The following is a 27392-nucleotide window of genomic DNA, read 5'->3' as shown; positions in this document are numbered from 1 at the left end:
AATATCATGAGTATTTTTCAGTGCACTGCCTCCGAAGAGTGTTTTTGTTCAAAAATAATATGATTCCAATCCTGAAAAACTAGATCATAAAATTGGAAACCGCATTCATGCCTTATATGGAATTGAAAATCATTAAATTAAAAGATTTGTATATTTATTTATAAAATCTACATTCTAACCTGTACTCTGATCGTCAAATTATCTCATAAATGTACATAATACTCTTTACATTTTCTTATAAAAAGAAATACATTTCGTTTTTTATTTAACTGCTTACAATGAAAACATGAATGTAAATAAAGTTTTTACTATCAGGAAAACAAAAAATAATGACGCAAAACAACTAACATTCATCGTATTTAAAATTTTTTTCTTGGTGAAATTAAAAAAACACAAATTCATTGCCAAATTGACTAGGCTTTGTTTATAAAGTTTTAGTAATAATTTTGTTTCGATGATGAAATTAAAGTATTCTTCTTTAGAAAAAACAAAAAAAAAAATCTTACACAACTACAAGCACAAAAAAAGAGAGCGTACAAGCATACTATATCACAATTTTCGTTTTTTATATTATTTGTAACACTCCAAGATATGGTTTAAAGAAAAAAAAAAACAAAAAACAAATATGGGTAATATATCTATAGAAACATATATATATATATATATAAAGAAAATACCAACAACCCTGTAAATTAAAAACATGAGAACAATGGAATAAAAATACTGTTTTTGAAATTAATAGCTCGATAACTTTGGACTGCATGTACTTAGAATTCATCTGTTGTTCGAAATGTTGCACGAAGTAAAGAGTGAACTATCTCACCACGCTGATGCACATAAAAATTATATTAATTGATTTTTCGAAACGGTGACTGATACACCCGTCAAATAATCAAATAAGGAAAGAGCGGCCGCCTATTAGACCTACGTACATAAAGAAATGTTTTTCTTCAATAAAATGTTCAATCAAGAATTCTCATGATCCATTTGTGAATGCGTTTTCATTACGTTTTTATATTATTGAGGCATGTTTTAGTAACAATGTGATAAAGAAACCAAATCTCTTTTTATCATATAGTTTGATTACCAAGTTATATTTTTGTTTCTTTCAATTGGCCTATTATGAGTTTAACTCGTTCAATTTAAATATGGCAAAAACATTGAAAGTTAACCATAAGAAGATTAGTTTTACCATCTGAGCAACGTTATATCGTATTAGCTCATGACAAAATACTCCCTCTCATAAGAATAGATTCTCACTCTAGTTACACAAATAACTATTTCATTTTTCTTTATTACATTCTTTGTTCCTTTTTACTATAGCCACTCTACATTATTCATAAAAAAAAAGATACTTCTTTCCAAAAAAAAAATAAGGTACAAGCAACCAAATCTAATTTCATAAGTTTCTAAATTGCTTTTCTTTTGTTATTAGCAAACAGACTACCTTTTTATTGTTTGAAAAATTTATTAATTTTCAGCAGTGTGATTATTTCAACATAACTTTTCAGGAATTTTTAATCCACGCTAGATCCATTTTTTTGTTTCTTTAAATTTATTAGTAGTATTTGCTTTGAATGACAATGTGAATGACAGAAATTTGGGATATCATTTTGCAACGTACTTCTTTTCAAAGTTTTCGAGCTATATATTGTTTCATACTCAATTATAACATTATTTTTTTATTAATTAATTAAAACTACAAATGTATGTTTTTAATAAAAAATATCAAATAATAGTTGAATTTCGACAAAAATTTAAAGAGGGACAAGACAGCATTATTTACAAAGAATAGTTACAAAATGGATGAGCCACAAAATTTTTTAAAAAAACAGCCCATTGTAACAAAAACATAATAGTAAAATGCTATTATACTTTGTGATGGATCGTTAATATTGTCTAATCTTCTTAGATTGAATTCCTCTCTCAGTACTGTATAATAAACTGATTTTTTTTCAGTCTAAAATTATTGTATACCACGAATAAAACAAAAATTAAAGCTAAACAAAACTATAAACAAAAAATGCATTTTTTTTTTTTTAATAAAAAGGCACTAAAAGAGCATTTGCATGTTTGTTTTGTTCAAAACATTGTCATGGGTCAACTTTATGGTAACTGAAATCACTTTATTCTGGGCAAACGTAAAATAATAATATTTATTATTCTTAGAACTTATCTTAAAAAAAAAAATCTACTGCAGTAAATATTAAGACAAAAACTAATGTGAAAAATTTGATTGTTGTTAAAACTTTTAAATTTTTTGTTATTTATATAAAATATCAGTATTGTCTACAAATACCTAAGTACTATATAATTATAATTATTTACATCATATTAATGATAATTTATCAACTCTTTTTTTAATGAAAATAAATGGCCACTTTATCGATTTGCGCTTAATTGGTAATCACTTCTGAAATAAGTAATGTGCATGGCACGTCAAATAAATCTCCATAGTTTTCTAAATCGTAACAAAAACCGCCAAATCAAAAAGATATTTGCATATTTTCACCAAAACTAATAGTACATCACTTTTTTTCTTGATAATAAAAAGGAACAAAAAGTACTTCAATATTTTTATATGTTGTACTACAAATAATGTGTAAAGAAAATTAGTAGCAAACACTTGGAAGACTCATCTCCAGTTTTTTAATCACACATTAATCTTCCCACTTCATTGGTTATAAATAAAAAATACATTTAAAAAAAAAACTCAGTGTGATGTTTATATTTTATGGAGGCGCTAAAGACAATCGCAGTCGATGCACTCCATTTAAAAAAAAAACTCAGTGTGATGTTTATATTTTATGGAGGCGCTAAAGACAATCGCAGTCGATGCACTCCATTTAAAAAAAAAACTCAGTGTGATGTTTATATTTTATGGAGGCGCTAAAGACAATCGCAGTCGATGCACTCCATTTAAAAAAAAAACTCAGTGTGATGTTTATATTTTATGGAGGCGCTAAAGACAATCGCAGTCGATGCACTCCATTTAAAAAAAATATATAATTACATATATTTCATAACTGCTATTTAAAAATTTGCATCTGCCCATATTACTAAGTTTCCAAAATCTGGTATAAAATGCTCCAGAATTATTCCGAAGTGATTTCTAAAATTCTGTCATATTTTTTTTGCACTTTTACTTCTTTGCTCAAGACAGAGTTTGACATAATATCTTTAAAGTTATTGCTGAATAGTATTTTTTGGAAAGCTGTTTCTGAAAGTCATCTTTAGAAAAGATGAGGGTTTCTCTCGAGCCAATTCTACATAATGGTTTAATGGCGCATGAAACTTGTGTGCTAAGAAAACAGAACAAAAAAAATCGAAGGGGGCTGACGTTTAAATAAGCCTTTATACACTGGAACCAGTAATTTTTTTTATCTATCGAAAAGAAAAATATCAAGTTCTTATTTGAGCCGAAACAAACTTAACTACACTTTAAAACAAAAACATAAAAAAAAAATAAAAATGAGCAAATAATGTTGCGCAATTATACTAGAAGATTATCACCACAATGTAACGAAAATTTGTAATTCAGTATTTTAAAACTGAACTACGAATAAAAGTAAACATAAAAATATAATATTGGCAACCAACAGATTTTTTGCGCCGTATAAAATTCTATAAATCTAATAAGTACTATATAATATAAAAATAGTAACAATAAAGAAAACAAAGTAAATTCCAAATAAAACAGGTACATTTTTTTCATTACAAAGGTTTTACTCATTAATTGAATCGAAAAAACCTTCAAACTGTACAACCTATTCAGGCTTACACAAAAATCCATGATTATGGCAACATTATTTATCCTTACAAATACATCGCACAGTTTTATAATTAGTATTACAATTCTCTCGTATACTACTTTATAAAATATTACTTCAGATTTTACAAAATATAAATTTTATTAATTTTTATTTTAATTGTATGAAGATTATTGTATAACGATTAATTATTTATTGGTGTCACACGTATTTAAATTTTGTTTTTTCGTGAATACATTATTTTTGTAAAAAAAAAAAAAAATTAACTATAAAGACTCACAATGGATTCTTGCTTTTCTTTGTTGTCCCTGTATCAAAGTGAGCCAATCAAAATTTCTATTGATTAACCCACCATAACAGATTGTTTATGATTTACCAAACTGAAGAAACAAAAAATTTAAATAACTTCAAAATAAAAAATTCAGAAGTAGGTATCTCCTCTTTTAGTTATTACTCTTTTTTTCTAATTTTACATTTAAACAAAAACTGTACTTACATTTTCATCCCAATATGCATTATGTTTATTTCTTAATTTTATTGGATTACCTATTTATCATCTAAGCATGCACTATTTTGTCTGATGAAAGGAGGGGGTAGTATTTACAAAATTTCTTTTCGACATGCATCCACTTTTGCAGTAAACTACTTTTTTTTCTCTCTCTCACTAATTTTTTATTTTATCTGTATACTAGAAATATATTATTGTTAATTATGGAAAACTAATTTTATTTACTTATATTATAAATTGTCTCACTTATTAAATTTACAACAAATACTAAAGCTATAAAGGCATTCTAAATTAGTAATATAATTATATAAAATGGCGTTTCCTCAAAAAATTGTATTTCACATAACTCTGAACGTATTGACATAAGTAAATCAGTCATAAAAAAATCAACGATGTCTGGAGAGAAAAGTTATGAAATTTTGTTGGCGTATGAATCATCATTGACGAATTAAGTAAAGTTAATGAATCAGAGTAGAGCGAAAACTGATTTTTCAATTAAATTCTCATTTGTGATTTCATTTTTGTACATAGAGATTGCAAAAAAACAACGTTCTATTACCTTAAAGAGCCTTTTCCTATGTAGTGGAGTTGTCTTATACCGTTACTTTCCTTTTTAGGCAGCTTCTTGGATACTTCAAGTTCCAATCTAAAAGTTCTTTCCTTCTACACTTCCTCTCCATTGTATCTCTAGTTGGCTTTATCCAATCGCAGTATAACATTATGAACAGTTGTATGTTCTGTCTCATTAATATTAAAGATTCAAGGAACATATCAACTATTGAAGGAGTGTATAGACATTTGTAGATGTACGAAGAACTGCATTGACATTCCTAGTTTTGAAAATTTAAAAAAAAAAATCAACATCTCAAAACATATTGATTAACTCTCTATGTACGAAGGAAAATCCGAAATTAAGAGGAACGAATAAAAAGCAAGCTAGCAATTTTCGTTAGTATTTCCGGTGAAGTTGTGTACTCAACTACAACTTTATTACCGTAATTCTAGTTATAATGAATAAAGCCAACTAAAATTCCATAACGACAGGTAACTGCTGTACCATAACAAATTTAATCATCTAAAATTACTTTGAAATTAGAATACATATTGAAATAATGGTTACTATTAGTTTATATTTCTTTTTAGGGAAACGCTCCTGCACTTTAAATAACAAAGATTTTTTTTTCAGTAGGCCAATATGACATTTAAATCTTTCGGCTATTTTTGCCGATTGTTTTTAATTACTATCTATTTTAACAAATTTTAAAACAAGAATATAATATTAATGCGACAAATGCAACTTTAAAAAAAAGAGAAAAAAAAGGTAAATGTACTCTTTATTACTTATTTTTCTTTTAAATACATATTATAGTCATAAACTGAGTATTATCTGTTATTCCTGAGTAGGTACTGTGAGTGTAAACAAATGGCAATAAAATTAATAACTTAACTATCAGAAAGGGCGAATAAACGTTTGTTAAATCTAAAAAATAAATGCTCTTATGACATTTTTTGAACGCTGAAGAACTAAAGTTACTTGCGACTGGAATGACTAAAAAGTACCTAAGCCAAATTGGAAGACGTTTAAAGGCACGCCTTAGAAATATAATTAATTGAAAATATTAGGCCTAAGATCATAAAAAATTAGATGTACAATTTTTTGTACTGAAAAGATTTTTTAAAATTGAATAAATGAAAACAAGTTAAAAAGTGTTGATACATATAGTTTTCTTGCTATTTAAAAGCCAAATGTTTTGTGATAATGACTGACTGTGCGCATGCGAATTTTGCATGACAACTGATTGATTACAATCATGGGATGAGATAAAAGAAAAAGGCGATACCACACATTCAGAACCGTTCAACAGCGCTGCACACTTTGCTATAGATTGAAATTGTACATCGATACATATATTTGAACCAACCAATAAAAATTCAATAAAAGTTTTACAAATTTTTACTGACTTCAACTCCCTAAATAAAAATTAATTCAACTTTTCTTTTTTACTTTAAACCTTATTTGCACCGTGTTGTTTAATTTGAAATTAAATCATAAAATAGGTATACAAGCTATTAAATGTTTATTAAAAGGGCATTTTATTTTATTTTTAATGGGAAATTAGGAAATTTTTTAAATTTGTGATCTAGGCTATTCACTACTGACTTCTTATGATAGAGGAGGCCTTTTTTTTTTTGTAGCTGCTTCCAATACTCTGTTAAAACTGTGGAGTTTAAATAGCTACTTCTAGTTTCCACACTCTCCTTTTGACTTAGAATGAAATCTAAGCCTCTAATCTACTTCCAGCATCCATCTTACCGATTTGCCTGCACTGTAAACCAAATCGTTCTAGTAATGCAAAAACTTCCGGGCTGGTTTTACCACATATCCCAAACAGTTGAATAGTTTTTACGGACTTGCCTGGACTCTGCGAAGGTAGCTTGCAAACGGGCAAAAAGTAAGATTTCTAGCCATTTTTATATGTATTATTCGCCTTAGAGTATCATCTCACAGAGAAAGTCAATATCGATTAACTGTAGATTTTTTTTTTTTAATTACATATTATAAAAAGATTGTCTCAAGAATTTTCAAATAACATCAATTCTAATGTGTATCAGTTCAAATGTTGAAAAATATATTTGCATTGAAGGTAATTTCAATCAAAGACTTTTATATAGCGGATTGCTTGATTACCAAAACATTATATTTTTAATATTCTTAAATTAAAGTGGAATATTATATTTGCTTCTCACCTTCAAATCAAATCGTGTGTTTACCGCAAAATGGATGTATAAAATTTGATTATGGAACAGATTTTAACCAATGACAAAACAAATTTTTATTCGCCCTAAATTTGAATATATCTTTTCAAGTTATTTTAGTACACTTTTTCCAATATAGATATTATTGCTTGCGAATTTTATTGGAAGATAATGAGAATGAATAGGTTTAATATTTGTTAATAAAGACATCAAACATGGAAGGGAAAGGGAAATGAAAGGAATGATAAAACAAAAATAAAATTAAAACTATTTGATCGAAAAAAAGAAAAAAACCACTGTCAAGGAGTAGATCCAAAATTCGATGTAGAATTCACGTTGAGTAGACCGGAAATAGTTTCACGAGTAAATGCACTTATACAAATAAACAAGATGCATTCATTTTGTTATATGACCATTACCATTAATAATGAGGAGCTTACAGTCGGCCAGGTGTTTCGCTACCAGATGGAAAACTAAATAAAATATTTATTTAGAAATATTTATACATTTATGGAAATATAAGGGTAATAATGCTTCCGTCACATAATTCTTCTGCCCTGATAAAAGGTTGGTCAAAAGGAATATGCTTGAATTTAAGAATTCCTTTAGGGTTTCTTTACTTTTTAATTTAGGAAGGACAAGAGAACATTTATAAAATTTTAATAAAATCACAAAGTATTGCACTAATTATGAAGAGTAAATCACTCCACCACACATCACGCAGAAAAATGCATTTGTTTTAAGTGCAGGCAAAATTGTATGGTTCAAAATATTTGTGTATATGATCACTGAATATAGGTATGGTAGGTTTAGGACTAAAATCTTGGCTTTAGCTCAGAAATACATTACAGGTGGAATGCTTGAAAAAAAAAGTTTGGTTTTTCCTTTAAAAAAATTCGCAAACATTTAATTTAACATTTTAATGTTAAATGCTAGAAAATAACAAATTATGGCACGTAATGCAAAATAAACCTGAAAACCATCTTTTATAGCTAAAAATGTTCTTGTAGTTATATGTTTAAAATATATAATTGCACAAAATATTTTTAGAAATGGTTTATTCTAAAATTAAATAGAGAAATTTAATAATTAACACAATAAAAAGAAATAATTACCGGTAAAGATTGCTTTAAATCTCTGTTTCATAAAACAGCCACAGCCTTCATTCTATAATTTTATTCTATTCTTACCTTAATCGCCAATATGTTTCCTGTAATGCCTCACCAGTTCCTGTTTTGTAACAAATCTTGCCGCACAAACATCACATATGTATGGCCGAACTTGCGAATGTTTACGCTGGAAGTGTTCCATTAAATTCACCTGGTTCAGAAAATAATTACAATATTAATTATAAAAGCTAGTAATATTAGCGCGCTCAAGCCTAGCTTATGACATTTAGTTTGATGGCAATTGTCGTGTCAGCAGATAAAAAGGCGAATAAAGTAAATTCTTGAACGGGGCTCCGATTACCAATTAGGTGTCGTGGACGAGGGAGGAAGCTCATACTTTACTATAAAACATTTTTTTCCTAACGAATAAGAAATAGTCATAAGATAAGATAATAGATGGGACGGGACCTTACGCCCCACGGCACCACAGCCACAGAAGACTTATTGTGCCAGCCCCTTCTTAGTTCTAGTAAGCGAACCCTCCCCTCCTAAAGAGGTTGAGGACCTTCCCTACTAGTTCTTTTTGCGCTACTATCTCCTTCGGCCTCAGCGTTCCAAAGGTTTCATAGCGCAAACGCTCGATTGCAACGCAATCGAACAGCAGGTGAGAGGCCGTTTCCTCCTCTTCCTGACATAATCTGCACAATGGTTCCGAGCTAATAAGCCCCACCTTGCGTAGATGCTTCCTGAACCTACCGTGCCCCGTGAATAGGCCTGTAATCAGAGTAATCTGATTTCTACCCAAACACAGGGTCTCTCAGTAATTGAGTCAGGACAGCATGGAGAGGATGCTCTGGGACCCGATAGGTGTCGGGGGACCAGGGAAACCTGGGTCGTGGCAAAAGATTGCATTACCTTCAATAAGGTGGTCTGGGCTGTAAATTATTTCAAGCCCTATAAATCCCCGGGACCTGATGGCATTTTCCCTGCTCTTTTGCAGCAGGGGAAAGACTTAATTACTCCTATTTTATGCAGGATAATGAGGGCAAGCTTGGCACTCAACCATGTCCCTAGGGCATGGAGGCCTGTAAAAGTTATCTTTATTCCTAAGCCTGGGAAGAGGACTCATACCCAGGCTAAGGAATTTAGACCAATCAGTCTAACATCGTTCATATTGAAGGTGCTAGAAAAACTGACATGTATATTAAGGAGGTAGCTTTAAAGCAACGGCCTCTGCATGCCAATCAGCATGCCTACCAGACAGGCAAATCTTGCGAGACAGCCCTCCACTGTTTGGTTAAGGAGTTGGAAGCTTCAGTATTTTGCAAGGAAACAGCTGTGGGCGTGTTTCTGGATATTGAGGGTGCCTTCAGTAACAATACCTTCAGGTCAATTGCCTTGGCGATGGATAGACATGGTGTGGAGTCCACTGTTTCAAGATGGATCTGTAACATGCTGTCGTCAAGGAGAATCACAGCGAGTCTTTTTGGGGAATCGCTGGAGTTAACGACAGTTAGGGGGTGCCTTCAGGGGGGGGGTTATCTCCGCTCCTTTGGTGTATGGTCGTTGATGATCTACTTGAGATGCTAGATCTTCGTGGGTTCTCGGTCCTTGGCTATGCGGATGATATTTCTGTAGTGGTCAGGGGTAGGCACGAGACAATCGTTGCTGAACTCATGCAGGAGGCTCTCAAGGTTATAGAAAATTGGTGTAGAAGGGTAGAGCTTTCAGTGAACCCTTCTAAAACTACTCTGGTTCCCTTTACAAGGAGAAGGGACAAGGAGAGCTACAAAATTTTTTGATAAAACTCTGGCCCTTTCTGGTGAGGTTAAGTATCTGGGCATTGTCTTGGACACCAGACTCACTTGGAAGGCGCATTTAGATAGAGTTACAATAAGGGCTAAACAGACCCTTTGTGGTATTACTAGAACCTGTGGGAAGACATGGGGTCTTAGCCCAAAGATGACCCACTGGCTCTATACATGTACAGTCATACCTATCATCACCTACGGTGGAGGAAGACTGAACAACAGACGGCCATTAAGGCTCTAGCAAGGGTGCAGAGACTGGCCTGTCTGATGATCACGGAGGCCTTTAGTAGCACCCCTACTGCAGCGCTGGAGGTACTGCTGGGGTTGGCTCCGCTTCAATATGTTATTCAGGCGGAGGCAAGGGCCAGTGCGTACAGAATGGCGAGCTATGGGCAATGGAGGCGTATCAACTCCTGCATTGGCCATATGAGTATTTCAGATAAGGTCGACCCTGGGCCGGTTATTGACATGGCAGGGGACAGTATCTGTCCAAAGTACAGGTTCGAGACTCCATTTCAGGTATGTATAAAACCTAGGACTGAATGGAGGGCGAACTGGATGGACCAGTACCGGAAGGGAGGCATTTGGTTTACCGATGGCTCCAAGATGGACTGTGGGACTGGGTCTGGAGTGTATGGGGTTAAACCCGAGGTATTCATTGAGAGATCTCTTGGGAGATACGCCACAGTCTTCCAGGCCGAGGTATTTGCTATTAAAATATGTGCTGAGGAAAACCTGCGGATGGAACCTAGGAATAGGGAGATTCGCATCTTTTCGGACAGCCAGGCTGCACTGAAGGCTCTTGTATCCTTCAGAATGACCTCTTCCCTGGTTTGGGAATGCAGGAAGGCCCTAGAACTACTGGCGCGGCACAACAAAGTTCGGTTGGAATGGGTGCCGGGTCATGTGGGTATTGTAGGGAATGAAAAAGCTGATCATCTGGCCAGGAATGGATCTAACACTCCTTTTATCGGTCCGGAGCCTGTCCTGGGGATCACCAGGGGTTCGATTCGTGCGGCCCTCAGAGACTGGATCTGGAGAGAGCACGAAAAGAACTGGGTGATGTGTCCAGGGGTTAAACACAGCAAGACCATGATGCCTTGGCTGTGTAAGCAAAGAACCAAAGAAATAGTCATACGCGGGATTCGAACTGGGGATCTCCCATTTAAAAGCCACGCTCTCGACCAATACACCAACACCCGACCCCAAAGGTGAATATTAACTAATTTGCAGAAGATTGTCGCAAAGCAACCTTCTGTAGTGACACACAATAACGTGACAAAAAATGTTTAAGAGGCGTCCGAAAAATGTATTGACAAAAATCTTGTATAACACCTACACACGACTTTCTCCTACTTCAATTCTCAAACGATCTTGATCTTGGTGTATAAAATTAGCACAAGTTTATATGAAATCGTAGGAACGATTCATGAGTGAAAGTCTACACAGAAAAGTTTAAAATAAGAATTTTAGCAACAACTCTAACCTTCTTAATTGCTTCATAAGTGGTAAGGAACAGGACTCAATTACACTTTAGAGAAAGCGTCTTCCTCTCTCCCAGAAATAGTCATGATGGAATTTTTTTGGACAAATGTTTCAGATGAAAGTATTAAACCTAAGTCAGCACAAAGAGTGCTGCTTACCAATTTTTAGGAAAATCTTAAGAGCAACTTTAGATTAAATTTTATAAAACTTAAAAATCTCTTAAAGATGACAGTACACAAACTTAATATAAAGTTTGGTCTTTCTGTTTATATTCATACTCCAAACAAGCTCAATTAATTTTATTAATTCATCCATGTTCTCACCTTGTGTCTAAAAGATTTCCCACATGCAGAGCACACAAATGGTCGAACACCCGTATGGATGGTGGAGTGCACCTCTAGCGAACCTTTTGTCGCAAAATATTTTAAACACACCTGCAAAAACCAAGAGTTTAAACAAAATGTTCAATGTTCCACATTATTTTTTGATCCAAGATTTATTGATAATGAATGCATAATTAATTTCTTCAACCAATTTTACTTGAGTTAATGTATGTTAGTTGAGAAGTTAGAACTCACCTAACTGAACACAATTTGTATAATCGCTTAACGTTTATGTATTTTATCAAAATGAACATTTTTATTATTATTATTATTACCGCAAAGAATTAATAAATTATAATCTCCTTATAACTTACAAATCATTCATTTTAACTTTGTCCAAGCAAGAAATTTATAGTTTAGTAATCTCTATTAATCCTGAATCTTTAACATATTCATATATAAATATATACTACGAATGAATCAATATACATATATATATCTGTTCCCTGGAACGAAACTGTATTAAATCTAAATTTTGATTTTTTCTGTATTGAACCTATTCGATTTTAAATTTTACACTTTTAAATGTTTGTTTATAAGGGCAAAATGGCTGTTCTTTTGTGTTCTATCGGTTTATCGTTGGTTTATCAACAGTAATACCGTAGAGTATTACTGTGACTGAATCATTTGTCCAAAAAGACGAAAAATTATTGCCAATTTGAGCCACAATTTTGGTATTATTTTTTGCCACGTTTTCGACCTAGTGACTAAGTCATCTTTAGGGCTGTGGAACGTATTTTACAGTAACAGAATTATAATGTACCTTAATTTGATATACAAAATAGTTCACAAAAAATTATGACTGCATTTTAGCATAAAATAATTCATTTTGAGTGACATACCTTACACTTAAAGTCCGATTTGCCTTTCGTTCTCCTCGCATTTGGTGGAGGAGAGGGAGGTGGTGGGCTTTCTCCGGGATCTTCTTCCGTTTCTGTTGGTTGTTCCCGATTTGGACTGTTTTCTCCTGAGCCGGTAATTTGTTTAGAATTGTTATCCTCACTTGCCGCAATATTTTCACCACCATTACAGACATGAGTTTCGTCTCGATTAAGCTCTACGTTACATGTCTCACACCAGTTTCCACCGCTGTCATTTCCTGAAGGGGCTCCTTCACAGTTATTGCTCTGTCTAATTATAATGCATTAACAATTAATAAGGTGATTGTATAATTACCCGTTTTTATGTTGCAAGTTTTTAAGCAAAATTTTCGAAAGAACAGTGTATCGCAAAAATAGTTACTTCAATATTCTCTCAACTTGGTATATATAGGAAATGGTGGCAAATAGTGGTTCTATTACTTATGTACTATAAGAAGGATTAAATGGGCTGGTAAAATTCTAAGTTTAATGTTAACTGTATATTTGTATATATGTAGGTAACTATATACAAATAATTATGAATTACTATTTTATGCCATTTATACAAATAGGAATATATATACCTATATATTTTTAATTTTTCTGTTCACCTGCGTTACAGATTTTTAACTGTTCGGAAATAATTGTTTTAGTCAAATTAGTTTTTAAGTTCTTGAGGAGTATTTAAGACAGATTTCTCTGTAAAGTGTAATTTCATAGTGATCAAGTTCAGACCCTTGAGACTGGTAGTCAGAGAGTGTCGTTTGAGTTTTTCTCATCTTCTATTAGGTTTTTTTCTAATTAGAAGTAATACTGATTAAAAGAATATTGCAACAGAAAATTTACCTTCTATTTCAAAAGCTCATCTAGCGTTATCGCCACAGCAGTATGGCTAAGCCAAATTCTAAAAACTAATAAAAAAAATCTCTACTCAGTTGTAACTTGTAATGCTTCTATCCTTGCTTCAAAACACAAAACAAGCTATTTCGCAGTCCTTAAAATTCCTTACTTAATAAATTAATATCGCACAAAATTAAAATTATATTTTAACCTAGAATCTACCAGTACTAATTCACTAGTACAGCTCTTATTTTCTGGGGCACTACCAGATAACACCTCATCAATCTGCTATCTAAGGTAAGACTCAATAAATAGTGTAGTGTTCCACTGTGTAAATTTTTTACTCAGTAGACATTCTATATCTGTTTTGGTTGTAGTGCATTGTTGCGTTAATTGTAAAAAAAGAAAGGTAAATATATTGTTACAGTATTATATAACATAATTATTCAATTTATAGTAGAGAGCTTAAATTTAAGATATATTTAATAATAATCATTTAAAACAAATCATAAAAAAATATTTATCGAACTGTGTTTATATCTATATAACAAATTATTTGAAACAAATGATTATTCAAACTTACTTATGCTTTTGATACGCTGGATAAGATTTGAATGGTTTGTTGCAAACTTCACAATTTATGAAAACATCCATAGTGTGCGTCTTCTGATGACGTAAAAGTTTATCTGGATGCGTAAATCCTTTGTTGCAAATCTTTAAATAAAAATAAAAATGTTATTAGATAAACTTGTCCATATATGAAACATTTTCAATTAATCACACGATGATTAAACAAATTCACCTTGCAAATATGTGGCCTAAGTTCTTTATTGTGTACAGCTTTGTGTCTGCTTAAAGCAGAAGAAAAAGAATAAGATTTATTGCACTGACTACATTTGAACAGCTTATCACCACCTCGGCAGCGTCTTGATCTTTAAAAGAAGAGATTTGATTTAAAATTTGTCACTGGACAGTAAATTTGGACGCATTAAAAATCTAGTCTTGTCTTAGAAGCTTACATTTTAAAGTTTGAAGAAAAAACTAGCAAGCTTTAAACAAAAAAAAAAAAAAAAACAAAAAATAAATTATTCAGAAACTAGTTTAACATTGTTAAGATCAATTCATGCCTAAACTTTGGTTCGAAAATTTCAGACTGCTAAAATAAGCAGTTCACAAAACAAAAATTACTAAAAAATAAATAAGCATCGTCGATTACAGTGATGCCGTCCAACCCTAAAAAAATCAGAAGAACTTCTGCTTCATATTTTGCTGGTTTCAAACAGCAAGCAAATAAAAAAACCCGCTAACCCGGTGAAGATGATCTAACAGAAAGTGTCGCTCGTAGTAGCTCTGAATCCCTCCCTTTTACCTTACGCAACTAATCAAGCAGTGTACCCTAAATCAGCTGAAGATTGGTTTATCTCTGAAAGCAAATAGAACTATACTAAGTAATCGGGAAAATGATTTAATTTAGTCCCTTTCTTAATCAAAGAACTACTCTTTTCGTCTTCTTCAAGGGCACAATAACCAATGACTAGCATCCATCTCTCCTTTATTAAGAATCATTTAAGTTCTTTAATTAATCATAGATCAAATTGCCCGTCTTTTGGAGTGGGAAGTGCAAGATGCCCCTTAAAAGATTCCTCAGGCAAGATCGAAATTGAATATCTGAGATAAACACAAGTTATGATGACAATATCTGGTATAACAATCGATATCTAGCTTCTTGAGCGACAATCTGACCTCAACAACACTCAAGTAGCTGCTTTTTGGTTTTAGGCGTTACGCTTGAAGCACGAACTGATTTTGCTCAAATAATGATCAAATGTGCCAAGGTGACGGCAACTCTTCTAGGAGTAGAACACTCCGAATTCAAGGTTCCTGGTCCTCCAGGTTGGGGGTTGGGCGCAGGGCTAACGACCCTGTCCCGGAAAAATTAATTTGTTACAAAGCCTCAAGAATAAGAAAACCGGACGGATTTAAGGTCACGACCAAGGCGAGGAAAAGGACTTAGTTTAGGAATAGCAACATGGAATGTACGTAGCCTCTTTCAAGCGGGAGCAAGCAGAGCGTTAGAACAAGAGCTCAAGAATTATAAGGTCGATATTGCAGCTCTACAGGAGATCCGATGGAGAGATGCTGACATAGTAGCCTTAGGTGAGTACACCCTTTTTAACAGCGGTTGCGCCAACAATTATCTCGGAACCGGGTTTGTGGTTAAAAATACTATAAAGCAATCAGTTTTAGATTATAAAGCGGTTAATGAAAGGATATGTATGATACGGGTTAAAGGTAAATTTTTTAACATTTCTCTTTTAAGTATTCATGCGCCGACAGAAGATAAGTCAGAGGAGGAAAAAGACGAATTCTATGGTACGCTAGAAAGGAGTTATGACCAGCTTCCTAACTACGATGTAAAGATGGTGCTGGGTGATTGGAATGCTAGAATAGGAAAAGAAGAAGATTTCATGCTAACTATAGGCAAACATAGTAAGCATAATGAGACTAGCGACAACGGGATAAGACTTATTGATTTTGCAACCGCTAGAAACTTGAAAGTAAGTAGTACCTGTTTCCCACACAAGGAAATACACAAAGAGACTTGGGAAGCTCCAGATGGAAGGACGCGAAATCAGATAGATCATGTTCTAATCGAGAGAAGGCACGCAACAGATATTTGCGATGTTAGAAGTTACAGAGGAGCTTAGTGTGGTTCAGATCATTTCCTTGTAAAAGCGAAGTATCGGCAGAAGTTGGCGATAAAAAGAAAAGGAAAAATTTTAGGACAGACGAGGTTTAATGTTGGTAGGCTAAAGATAGACGAAATTAAAGAAAGATTTAAGAGAGAGGTGGAAGAAAAGCTACTCGTATCAAACGAGTTAGTGGGGAATCGAGAAACGATGGGAGTAGCTTTAGGAGCATCATTAATTCTTCAGCCGAAGAAGTTGTAGGGAGAAAGAAAAGAGGGGAAAGAAATGATTGGTACGACCAAGAGTGTATAACCGCTGTGAAAGAGAGAAATGAAGCTCGTAAGAAGTTATTGCAGAGAAGGACTAGGGCGAATGCCAAAGAATATGCTATAAAAAGAAAAGCTACAAAAAAGCTGTGCAGAAGGAAAAAGAGACAAAAGGAAAAAGAAAAATTAACAGAATTGGAGGACGATTTTCAAGCAAAGAAAACCAGAAAGTTTTATAAGGGTGTAAAAGAGATTAGAGCCGGTTTCAAGCCGAGGGTGGATTATTGCCGAGATGAGGAGGGAAACTTGGTGGGTAACGAGAAGAAATTTTGGACTTATGGGTGCGGCATTTTCGACGTCTGCTTAACTCCTCAGGGGAATCTACCACAGGAATGGAAACCGAATTAGATAACAGTGGTGACAGAACTGGAAGAAGCTTGTAAGAAACGCGGTCTGGAAATCAACGAGGTAAAGACAAAATACATGCAAACCTCGAGAGCCCAGTTGCGTGGAGAAGGACCAATCCAGTTAAGCAATCACAGCTTCCCAACGTGCAGTGATTTTAAATATCTACGGTCACTTGTTACAAACAATAATGACATAACCGCAGAAATAAAGGCGAGAATAGCGGCAGGAAACAGATGCCTCTTCGCTATTCAAAAGGTTTTGCGGTTTAAGAATTTGTCCCGCAAGGCTAAGATAATAGCCTATAAAACGATAATCAGACCCATCATCACATACGCCAGCGAAACCTGGGTGCTCAGCAAGGAAAGTGAAAAGATACTCGGGGTTTGGGAAAGAAAAATATTAAGATATTTGGCCCGAAGTGCGAGAATGGCGACTGGAAAATCAGAAAGAACCACGAATTGATAGAATTGTTTGGAGAACCAAACATAGTCGCCCAAATAAAGAAGGGGAGATTGAGATGGTTGGGACACGTGGAGAGGATGCCTGCGGGAAGGGTGCCCCAAAAACTATTAAATGATAACCCAGGAGGCAGAAGAATTCGAGGGCGCCCTAGACTTAGATGGCTAGATGATGTGGAGGAAGACCTTCGTCGGGCTGGAGTTAGAAGATGGCGCCTTAAGGCCGCAGACCGGTGCGGATGGGGGCAGCTTGTTGAGGAGGTCCAGGTCCTACTCTAAGGACTGTTGCACCGGATAGTGAGTGAGTGAATGATCAAATGTTTCAGAAAAGTCTTTGATTTCTAGCTTTTCGTTTTATCATCTTAAACGTATGTAGTGGACAGTAACGTATAACATTATTATCGTACAAATAGCGTACAGAAATTTAATTATATATGTTTGCCCTTAATGCAACAAACAATATAATTATATGTCAATTATAAAAATGCCTGGAGGAAATTGACTTCCCTAGTTAGTAGTACTAAGTGAAATAATGTTACTATCAGATTTACAATAGAATTCAGAATGCACCCTATATCCAGTCCAGTCGTACAGGAACTAAGTGAGAGGTACAGTGAGATTCGCAGGATTTTTGACAGGATATCCTACAGGTGGCCATTAGGGCCTTATTACGCCTTATTAGGACACCCATTTTGTTGACGGGAAAGGAATATGCATTGCAGAAGATCTAGAGATTGCAACCAGATTAGAAATCGAAACTACATCACCGACATGATAAGAAGATATAATGGAAAACTTTCAACAACGAATCGATCCCTGCATAGACTAAAAAACTGGCATCATACCTGAAACGAATTTGAGACCAGTGGTGAGGTGAGAATGAGTCGGAAATCTGGACTCCGACATAAGAGGCAGAATGGTTGGCTGGGAGAGTTAAAATGTTTAAGGGCAATTTTTGCGCCGGTGAAGAATAAGGAAGTGAATAGAACCCGCAAAAATGAGGAGTTCCAAAACTTATTTTAAGATACAAATCTTAAGGTTATCTTAAAGGTGGAAAGATTACACTGGAAGGACTTTTTAATTGAAGTCTTTTATAACCACATAAAAGAAAAATATTTCACAAATGTAGCGACTTGCAAAAAGCTTCGCCCTTTGAGCAACATTAACTAAAGTAAGGTATCGTCCATCCCGTAGGGGAAGTGGAATAGCCACTTTTTCTCGGATTTTGACGTCCCTGCGGGTATATCAGCCAAAAAATACAAACACTTGTACAATATACATAGGGCCTAAATATGCGCACTATATTTGAGTACTGAACCTGCAGGCAAACTTAAACTCGTCTCACTCACACTTTCAACAATTTACATAGACGCACAACACATTGGGGAGCCACAATAGGTCTCAATTGGTCAAAAGATTTTCCTTATGTCTAGCCCACTCTTGATTTTATAATAATCGCCTGTTTTAATTTAAGAAAATAAGTTGCACACATAAGTAACACAAATATTCTACGATATTAAAAATAAATTATAACCTAAAACTCACTTAGAGCTAAGTGAGCCCGTATCTAGCGTACCATGATGATGTAACATTTCATTTTGCTGATGATGTTGATGTTTCTGCTTTTGATGTAAATTATTTTGTAAAGGGGTGCCGTTATGTTGTGGTTGTTGCTTTTGTTGTTGTTGCTGTAATTGTGAAGATGGTAAAGGTGGTGGTGTAGCGTTTGCTACAGGCACAGTTGTTGCTAAGAAAGTGACTTTAGCTTGTGACGAGGTTTGGTGATGCTGCTGCGACGGCACATGTTGCTGTTGCTGGTGTGCGGGAGGCGGAGGTGCAGTGGTAGCCACTAAAACAGCAGTGGTGGCAGCAGGACCTCCGGGTGAAGCGCCACCCTGTTGATGACCCAAAACTGGTACCAGTCGGTGAGCAACCAATAAGGCAGTCGGCTGTCCTCCTAAAGTTACTGGCACTGCAGGGTTACCATTTGTAATTGGATTGCTACTAGGTAGATGTTCGGTTTGAACTTTAATCTCAGTGCCATGGTTTCTTAAGATTTCCTCCATGTGTGTAAAAGGGTAAAAAGAATGGTGAGAGTGATTGTGGTGGTGATGAAGGTGGGCCAAGTAAGACTCAAGTGATTGGCTAGGATTTGGCAACCCATTCTCCAACAGTGTCTGCCAACATAAACAGATATTAGCAATATTGTGTAAACATTTATAACTAATATCTCTTTAACAAAAACTTACAGTTTAAAATATTAAGTATAAGGGTTGATTAAACGCCAAAAGGTACACAAATCAGCTAGTACCCAACATTTCATTGATATTATTTTAAGTAATTTTACTACATTAATTTTCATTAATATTTTTTTGAATTTATTAGGTGTTTCACAGACCCTTATGCTGGCCATTTTAATCTACAAAATATTTGTTCAAGTAGAACACCATTTAACTTAGAATGACTGTAATAAGATAAATAAGATATGCATATTTTTATGACAGCTAACATAATTATTCCAGTATTTTACTATAAGTAAAATTAGAGGGACTACATTAAATTACAATTGAGAAATGAATAATTATTGTTGAATAATTTACTTGATATTACCTACGCGTTATTTGTGCTCACAAATACTTCGGAAAGACGAATTCTAGACTGAAATATTGTTTTAAATCCGTGATTCAAATTTAAATAGTAGCCGACTCTGCCTTTGTCTTTTTTTACTTTAACGTGCATGTACATACATACGATATATGTGACTATTCAGAATAAAGAGCATAATAAAGATAAATCAGAAGAATAATTTGGAATAAAGCTAAAATAAAGTACCTATTTAATTACGAAAATATAATATACATTTTATCATAATTATAACAAAAAAATAAAATATTATGAATGAACAAAGGGAAGGGATTAGCTATGCGGTTAGCATATTGGATTCCCACGTGGAGGTTCCGGGTTCGAATCCAGCTGCTGACCCTTAGATTTTCTCTTTCTAAGAGCTTCTTACAGCTCACTGTCCGGGTGATGGACAGAGTTGTCTGTAACGAGAGAACACTGTCCGGAGGCCGGCAGTGCACTGAAAAAAGCTCCGGGCGCCAATAACCTTGATGTTGACGCGACTTAAATCATAAAAGAAAAGAAAAAGAAAATGAATGAACTGGCCAGCATAAGGGTCTGTGAAACATCTAATAAATTCAAAAAAATATTAATGAAAATTAATGTAGTAAAATTACTTAAAATAATATCAATGAAATGTTGGGTACTAGCTGATTTGTGTACCTTTTGGCGTTTAATCAACCCTTATACTTAATATTTTAAACTGTAAGTTTTTGTTAAAGAGATTTTTGTACCTTTTGGATAGATTTTCTTTTTTGTATGTTTTGCAAAGTTACATATCTGCTTTTCAGATTTTATTAAAATTGGGAATAATAAATTTAATTTTATCATTATAACCTGAAAAGGTGTTAAGTCGGAGTTACTACCACTGGACAGATCTTTTTAAAGAATGATTATATTTGCGGTCCCCAAACCATCCTCAATAACAATTTTTTTGAGAAAGCGTTTTGAATAAAATAGGAAGGTAATTTGTACGTAAATAGCAAAATTAAACTGCGATTTCAGTACTTCCCTTTAAGAGGAGTAAGAAAAATAAACTGCGATTACAGTACTTCTCCCTAAAAGGCAAAGAGGCAAAGATTTTGAATCGAACTACAATTCATTGATGAAAATCGGTTCACTCATTGAAAATTTTAACGATTGCAATACTTCCTCTTAGTAGGTGTAAGAGCATGATGGCACTTCACAGCCACGTAGAGGAGCTTTAACCACTTCTTCTTACTAAATTTTATCAAAATCGGACTAACCGTTATAGAAATATTGGTAATAATAGTTTTAGAAAGGGCCTTACTTGGGTGGGGCAAACTCCCCTCCTTATGAGGCACAGCGTCGAGACTTTTAAAGTGCAAATCTGTACAAAATTTCGATTCGAATGACACTTTATTCATGAAAATCGGTTTACGTTTCGATAATTTGAAACGATTGCTATACTTCCCCTTAACAAGTGTAAGAGCAGATCGTCGCTTTAATGTTAGGTAGGGGAGCCCAAACCCTGTCATCCTACCAAATTTTATCAAAATCGGGCTAAGATTTACAGAGTAATTAATGATAATAATTTTGGAGGGGGCCTTACATAAAAGGGGCTAACTCCTCTCCCATTCCATGTACAGCGTCGCGACCCCCAAAAGGCACATCTACATAAAATTCCGAATCGAATGACATCTCATTCATGAAAATCGGTTCACGCGTTTAGGCGCTACGTTGTTTACAAAAAAGGTAACAACAACAAGAAGAACAAGAAGAACAAGAACAAGAACATTTTTTGAAAATGCCGTTTTTGCTCATTTTGAGCATCTTTTTTCTCAATATCTATCAAATCTAGCTTGTTGCAAAAAAATTACAGTCATAAAGGAGGATTTGCCCTATATTTTAAAGAAAATTTGGGAATTTTATCTTTTATAGAAAAAGAGAAAAAAATTGTCAAAATTGGGTGTTTTTCAACGTTACACTTTTTCGTGCAGTTTTTGACGATCAACCCTTATACAACTGTCCTAGCGGACAGTTTTAATAAAACATTACAACGAATTTTAAAAGAAAAATAAGGAACTGTTACAAAATATATATAGTTTAATGCTGCTAAAGAACTAGCTAATAAAATTTATTATTAAAATTTAATTAAAATTAAAATGTACTACTAAAAATTTCTACTAAATGACACATTTCTTTCAGTTATGAAATGAATTTACCGAACTGTCGAACCCGCCACTTACTACACAAACACATTTTAAATACCTCAGAGGTTGTACCAATCTTACCAATACTCTTACTTCTATACTGAAGGTGAAGACAAAGCCGTGTTAACACTTTTGCAAAAGGGCAACCTGCACCCTAATCTAGCCACAGGAGAACACACCCAGGCTAAATGGAGCTGAATGTGGCGTTGGGAATCATATCGATAGGAAAGTTCCTAATACATCTTCAGTAAGTTATTGAAAATTCTTATTCAGTACAGGAAAACTCGGAAGCGGGTAGTGCCAATGTCAGGCGACTACTCTACATAGTTCACTGTCATTTCCAAACCTGAAGAGAACGAGGCCGGGGTTGAGGTAAATTCAAAGTTTGTTGTCTCTATTGGCCTACGTAGGCTTCTTCAGATTTCCGTGTGATAGTATAGTGAGATGGATAATTAATACATCATTTCAGACAGGCGGGCGGCCTCGCAGATTATCAAATTCTATTATTTCTTCTCAAGGCTAGTATGGAATGAGCTAGAATTTTGGAAATACACGCTTCCAGGTTTTCTGTCCAGAATAAGAATTTTGAAAGGCAGAGACAAAAGCAATTTTTCGGAAAAAACAAAAACCGGATGCGACTTTAGCTTAGCCTTGATATGCCCTGCTATGTATAAAGCAGATGGAAGTGTGTGATACTCATGGATTCTGGCAAGCTAGCCTTTGTTCCCCACTGAGTTTCTGAACAACTATTGGCAAGTTTTCCGTCCTCCAGACCATGCTGGTATACATTCTTTGTCATCCTAAGGCTTACACTGACACTAATAGATCTCTTAGGTCGTAGAGGGTATGGCTAACAAACACTAACCTAATGTTAAATGGGTTAGTAATGTTTTTCAACCATGTATTTGCATGTGTTAATAACTCCGCAAACACTGCATTATTATTATATTTTTATAACCTTTATAGATAGCTACTTTATAGATACCGAAATTCCTCAAGGCGTAGAAGGCGGAGCCATCAGATTAAGTACTTATTTTGTTGTACTTATTGTTTTATTATATATTGTTTAATGTTTAAAAAGTTTGGACTGACAAATATTTGTTTAATACGTTTCTAATAAATGTTTGAATTTTAAAGTACTATACTAACGCCTTCATCTGCCTCTTCTTTGATAATAACTTCTGGGGTGAATTTTGTCATATCCCAGGATTCTCCTCCATCTAATGATTCACTATCAGTTGAGCTGTCAGCCTGTCCGTTTTTCGAAAAGAAAAAAGGCAACAAAATTTATTCTATCTCGAGTTTTATACACTTAGCTAAAAATTTATAAATGTATATACCTTGAGACCTCCTCTTAAAGTTAAATCTGATCGTTCACATAGCAATTTAAACTGATAAGATCGATCAACCTGGGCCAGACAATTAGTGCACACATTAGAAGGTAATCCATCACCTTCAACCAACTATAAAAATATTATTTTTATTTAAAAAAAAAATGGTTTAATTTGTTTATTAAATTTGAAAGTTAACCAAATTTATTTTATTTACCTTCACCCTAGCACACGACATGATCCTGTAAGGAAGTGCAGTCGTACCGTTATTGTGTCTTCCGGAAGCAAATATTGGACACATTACTTCCCCACTCTGGAGACACAGCCGGCACACTTTGGACAAATCTTCCAAACCTTCCATCGCGGCCTCCCTATCCACACTTTAATGTTAACAACGACCTTTACATTACATAATTTATGATTATATTCATCTAAAAAAATGTGTTTATATGGGACATAGTAGAAACCAATGTTGCTAAGAAGTTGAAATTAATGTGTGTATATAAATATTATTATGTGCAAGGGTGTGAGAAGGAGAGCTGTTACCTAGGGTTTGGCAAACCTAAAGAGTCCCATATATCATCTACCTGGAGATCCCCTTATGATAATTCGATTAATTTGGTTTTCAGGTCCAGATAAACACATTTAGGTCTATTATTTTCTCTTAGACAGACACAAATTGTGAATGACTTTCAATTTGTAATAGAAAAGAATATAGCCTTTTTAAAAATACAAACTGCACATCAGAACTTTTGTACAGCCCTCCCAAAATGTCTACTTGCTGCAATTATGGCTTCAAAAGTAAACTCAGCGTTTTAAAATCTATGAATCTATATAAAATCTAATCTATCTTTCCCACAGAAAATCATTTCTTCAGTACCCCATATACCTTAATATTTTGACAGCTGCTAACGATAAAACTTCTCCACTCAACATTGAATACTAAACGAGTAAAAATAAAGAATAAACAATCAAATTTACTGAATTAAAAGATTAATTATACTGATCAATTAAAACAAATTTTATCCACGTCAAACGAAAACTGACGATTTTCGTCTTATATTGCTTTATTTATAATAATTGAAGAGGCAAACAATAAAATAATAATTACACATATTTTAAATGAAATGAATATCCAAAGCTCGTCAAAAAAATAAGTTTCCATTCTACATAAAATAAAGAAAACTAACTATTTAAACATTAGTTCATGAGAATCATACTTAACAATGGTAGGTACCCTAATTAATTAACTTAACTAAAATAATACATAATTGACAAGTTTATATATATATATATATTTGTATATAACAAAATCCGTTAAGTTGATGAAGTAAAACTTCTGGAGAAAAAACACGGAATATATTGCCAGGGAGTGAAATAGGAAGCCTTACCATTGTTCGTTTAGAATATCACCACGCAGACCTGTAATTCATAACACGTTTGAAACAGAATTGAAAACCGGCTATTATCCAAATTCTGGTTAATGGCTAGGCTATTACAAGTTTAAATTTGACAAACAAACCATATGCAGTTGAAAAAAGACGTCGATGAGCAAAAAAAAAAAAACAAAGATATTTTGTAAGAATTTTTTTTTTTTTTGTGTGTGAGCTTTTGGAAAAGTGAAGTTTCTATTTTAGAGCAATCTAAACAATTTTACAACAGTTTTAAAACTAGATTTCGGAATGTACTGCCACAGCCAAAGTTTAGTATATTTTTCTAATAAAAATTTCAACGCCATTTTTTTGTTTTAATAATTTCTTAGAGACCAATTTGTGTAATAAGAGTTCATTCACTTAAAAATTTCACTTTAGCAAAGTGTAAATTTCTGGGTAAAAGTATCTTATTCAATACATTAATATAAAAGAGAGATGAGCTGTGTTCTCTATGGTCCTTAATCATTTATTAAATGAAGAAGAGAGAAAACAAAATACAAACTAAGCTATATGTACTTGGAACAAAAATTATATTTTTAACAATTTCAATTATTTAATCAGTTCCAATAAATTGTTTTATCACAAAAAAAAAACACGTCTCAAGATTATGATATTTATAATATGCAATAAAAATACAATAACAGTAGTTTAATACAAATGATTATTAATTCTGCTTGTATATGATATAAAATATCCGTTACCTAACATAGAAATAGTACAACATATGAATATGAAGTCCATAGCGGTGAAGTTAGGTGAAGCGCCAAAGTATGAACTTGCAATCAAGTTTTACAAATTACAATGTGGCAAAAACAAAGCAATAAAATTGAATGTACATTTAAATAAAGATGTCTACTAAGTTTGCCAAATTGATTTTAAAGTTTTTATAAATACGTATATAAATTTTTAAATAAAAAAAAATAAATAAAAAGATTCACTTTTAAATCAATTCAATTTAAATTTAGGTAAACTACTAAAAATAATCCATATTAAAAATAATTAACTCATTTAGTTAAAATATAATTTTTTGAAGGAATTTCCACTAAAATTTGTTCAAATACTTTTAATGATAGTTCTATAGCATTTTCAGATTGTAATTGAGCAAATAATCGAAAAAGAAATTTTTTTTTAAATTGCAGATTTGCATTTTAAATTTATTTAAATACTCACGCTAGGATTGCAGATGACTGCCTGTTATGTTTCAAGAACAATCCCTCAGCTTCATTTCACTTCACCTGGTGTACCCATCAAGACATTATTTTTCTCGTTCCTTTACGCCTGCAGGGGATGAATGAATTTAATAAAATTTTAAAATCCTTTACATAACATTTCCCCTAATGTCCGTTATTTCACCTCCTCCGATTCCAGCGACTTCGGCCGATATCACCGGTAAGAACACGACTGAAAGTAGTTTAAAAAAATTGTTTTAAAAATAATGACAAAATATTATGAACAAGGTCATTCTCAGTCAGAAGGGGGAGTTCAATTGATTTTTTGATAATTATTGCTTCTAGTTGTCATAATATTACAATTACGGGTGGGTGATTTAGAATATTTGAATTTTTGAAATTAAAAATTTCGAAGAAACCTTCATTTTCTAGTTTATCAGGAGTGGAGGGAAGTTAATTTTTGTTGTATGTATTAATGTCAATAATTTACGACGAAAAAAGTGCACCATTTTGCTCAGCATAAAAATGGCCCAGAAGTCATCTGTATGTACTTAATTCGCGTAATTAAGAAATTAATGACTTCGTATATTTAACTATACAATTCATTTAACTTCTCATAACTAATTGTGTATTATTCACTTACCTTCGCTACCCACACTGTGTTGTAATTCATTAAGTAATTGAAATTTTACGAAAATAATTCCAAAAATCAAGTTGCCGGTATAATAGAGGTTATGACGAGTCTATTCTTTGATTGTTCACAATTTCTCTAAAATAATTAAAAATTTAATACATAACATTGAAAACGACGCTGTTGGACGGGTTCGGGGACATGAGGGAAGGTCACTGATTAACAACTGCAATCCAAAAGAGTATAAAAAAAAAAAAAAAAGAAAAAGAAAAAATAACCTAAGGGAGAATTCCCTAAAAAGATTGCTTAAAACAAAACTCCATTTTATTTATGGCTCAACCTTTTCATGTAGTGCACACATTATTTAATAAATGGTATGATACCGTCATTTTAGTTTTCATTTTCACCTAGTATTTGTTAATCTGCTAACACCAATTTTCAGAGCCATCTTTTTAGTCGTAATAATAATAAATGTTATAAAGCATCATGAACTTGACTTTGAGGTTAAGTGTCGTTATCTCCCATTATCACTACAATAAAGCCCGTAAGCGATAATTATATGAACTATTGTATTTTGGAGCAATCATTGGTTCGATAAAATTTGCAAATTAATCTGAGATTGTTAGTTTTAAAATTGTTTTTAAATGTTAAATCACATAAAAACATATCACTTATCAACGTTAAAAT

General features: G+C 33.3%; 2 protein-coding genes across 5 annotated transcripts in view; one reads left to right on the top strand and one right to left on the bottom strand.

Moving 5' to 3' along the window:
• Positions 1 to 7328, top strand: part of SCAP (SREBP cleavage activating protein) — a 27650-nt gene extending 20322 nt beyond the window's left edge. The window contains exons 27-28 of one of the 2 annotated variants that reach the window (XR_012455228.1): positions 5465 to 5599; positions 5683 to 7328. The gene's annotated coding sequence lies outside the window, so the exon portion shown is untranslated. Of the gene's footprint in view, positions 1 to 5464 lie in introns of both variants that reach the window. The other variant, XM_074117577.1, reaches the window with a different exon arrangement.
• On the bottom strand, positions 133 to 27392 carry LOC141448844 (uncharacterized). 3 transcript variants are annotated; one of them, XR_012455229.1, is made up of 12 exons: positions 26718 to 27392; positions 26076 to 26306; positions 23690 to 23843; positions 23482 to 23604; positions 23291 to 23392; positions 18891 to 19522; positions 14326 to 14455; positions 14107 to 14237; positions 12666 to 12954; positions 11764 to 11874; positions 2933 to 8355; positions 133 to 2712 (listed from the first exon to the last, which is right to left on the bottom strand). XR_012455229.1 is itself a non-coding variant. In XM_074117590.1 (11 exons), exons 3-11 carry the CDS (start codon positions 23831 to 23833, stop codon positions 8227 to 8229), a joined length of 1791 nt encoding a protein of 596 aa, XP_073973691.1. In that variant the 5' UTR covers positions 23834 to 23843; positions 26076 to 26306; positions 26718 to 27392; the 3' UTR covers positions 133 to 8226. The 3 variants fall into 3 exon arrangements, 2 of the variants coding, with proteins under 2 accessions (XP_073973691.1, XP_073973692.1); XM_074117590.1 differs by having other exon boundaries at positions 133 to 8355; XM_074117591.1 differs by having other exon boundaries at positions 133 to 8355; positions 26076 to 26183.

This window comes from Rhodnius prolixus, unplaced genomic scaffold, assembly GCF_049639745.1.
Source record: "Rhodnius prolixus isolate KJV_2025 unplaced genomic scaffold, Rpr scaffold_2, whole genome shotgun sequence".
In the NCBI taxonomy this organism is placed as follows: domain Eukaryota; kingdom Metazoa; phylum Arthropoda; class Insecta; order Hemiptera; family Reduviidae; genus Rhodnius; species Rhodnius prolixus.
The sequence above is the reverse complement of the archived record's forward strand: the minus strand, read 5'-3'. Positions and strand labels throughout refer to the sequence as shown.

Coding starts and splice junctions, on each gene's coding strand:
- LOC141448844 (XM_074117590.1), bottom strand. CDS start 23,833: ATGGAAGGTTTGGAAGATTTGTCCAAAGTGTGCCGGCTGTGTCTCCAG. Junction 23,605..23,689: donor TGTCGTGTGCTAGGGTGAAG/GTAAATAAAATA, acceptor ATATTTTTATAG/TTGGTTGAAGGTGATGGATT. Junction 14,238..14,325: donor TTAGGCCACATATTTGCAAG/GTGAATTTGTTT, acceptor TTTTATTTAAAG/ATTTGCAACAAAGGATTTAC.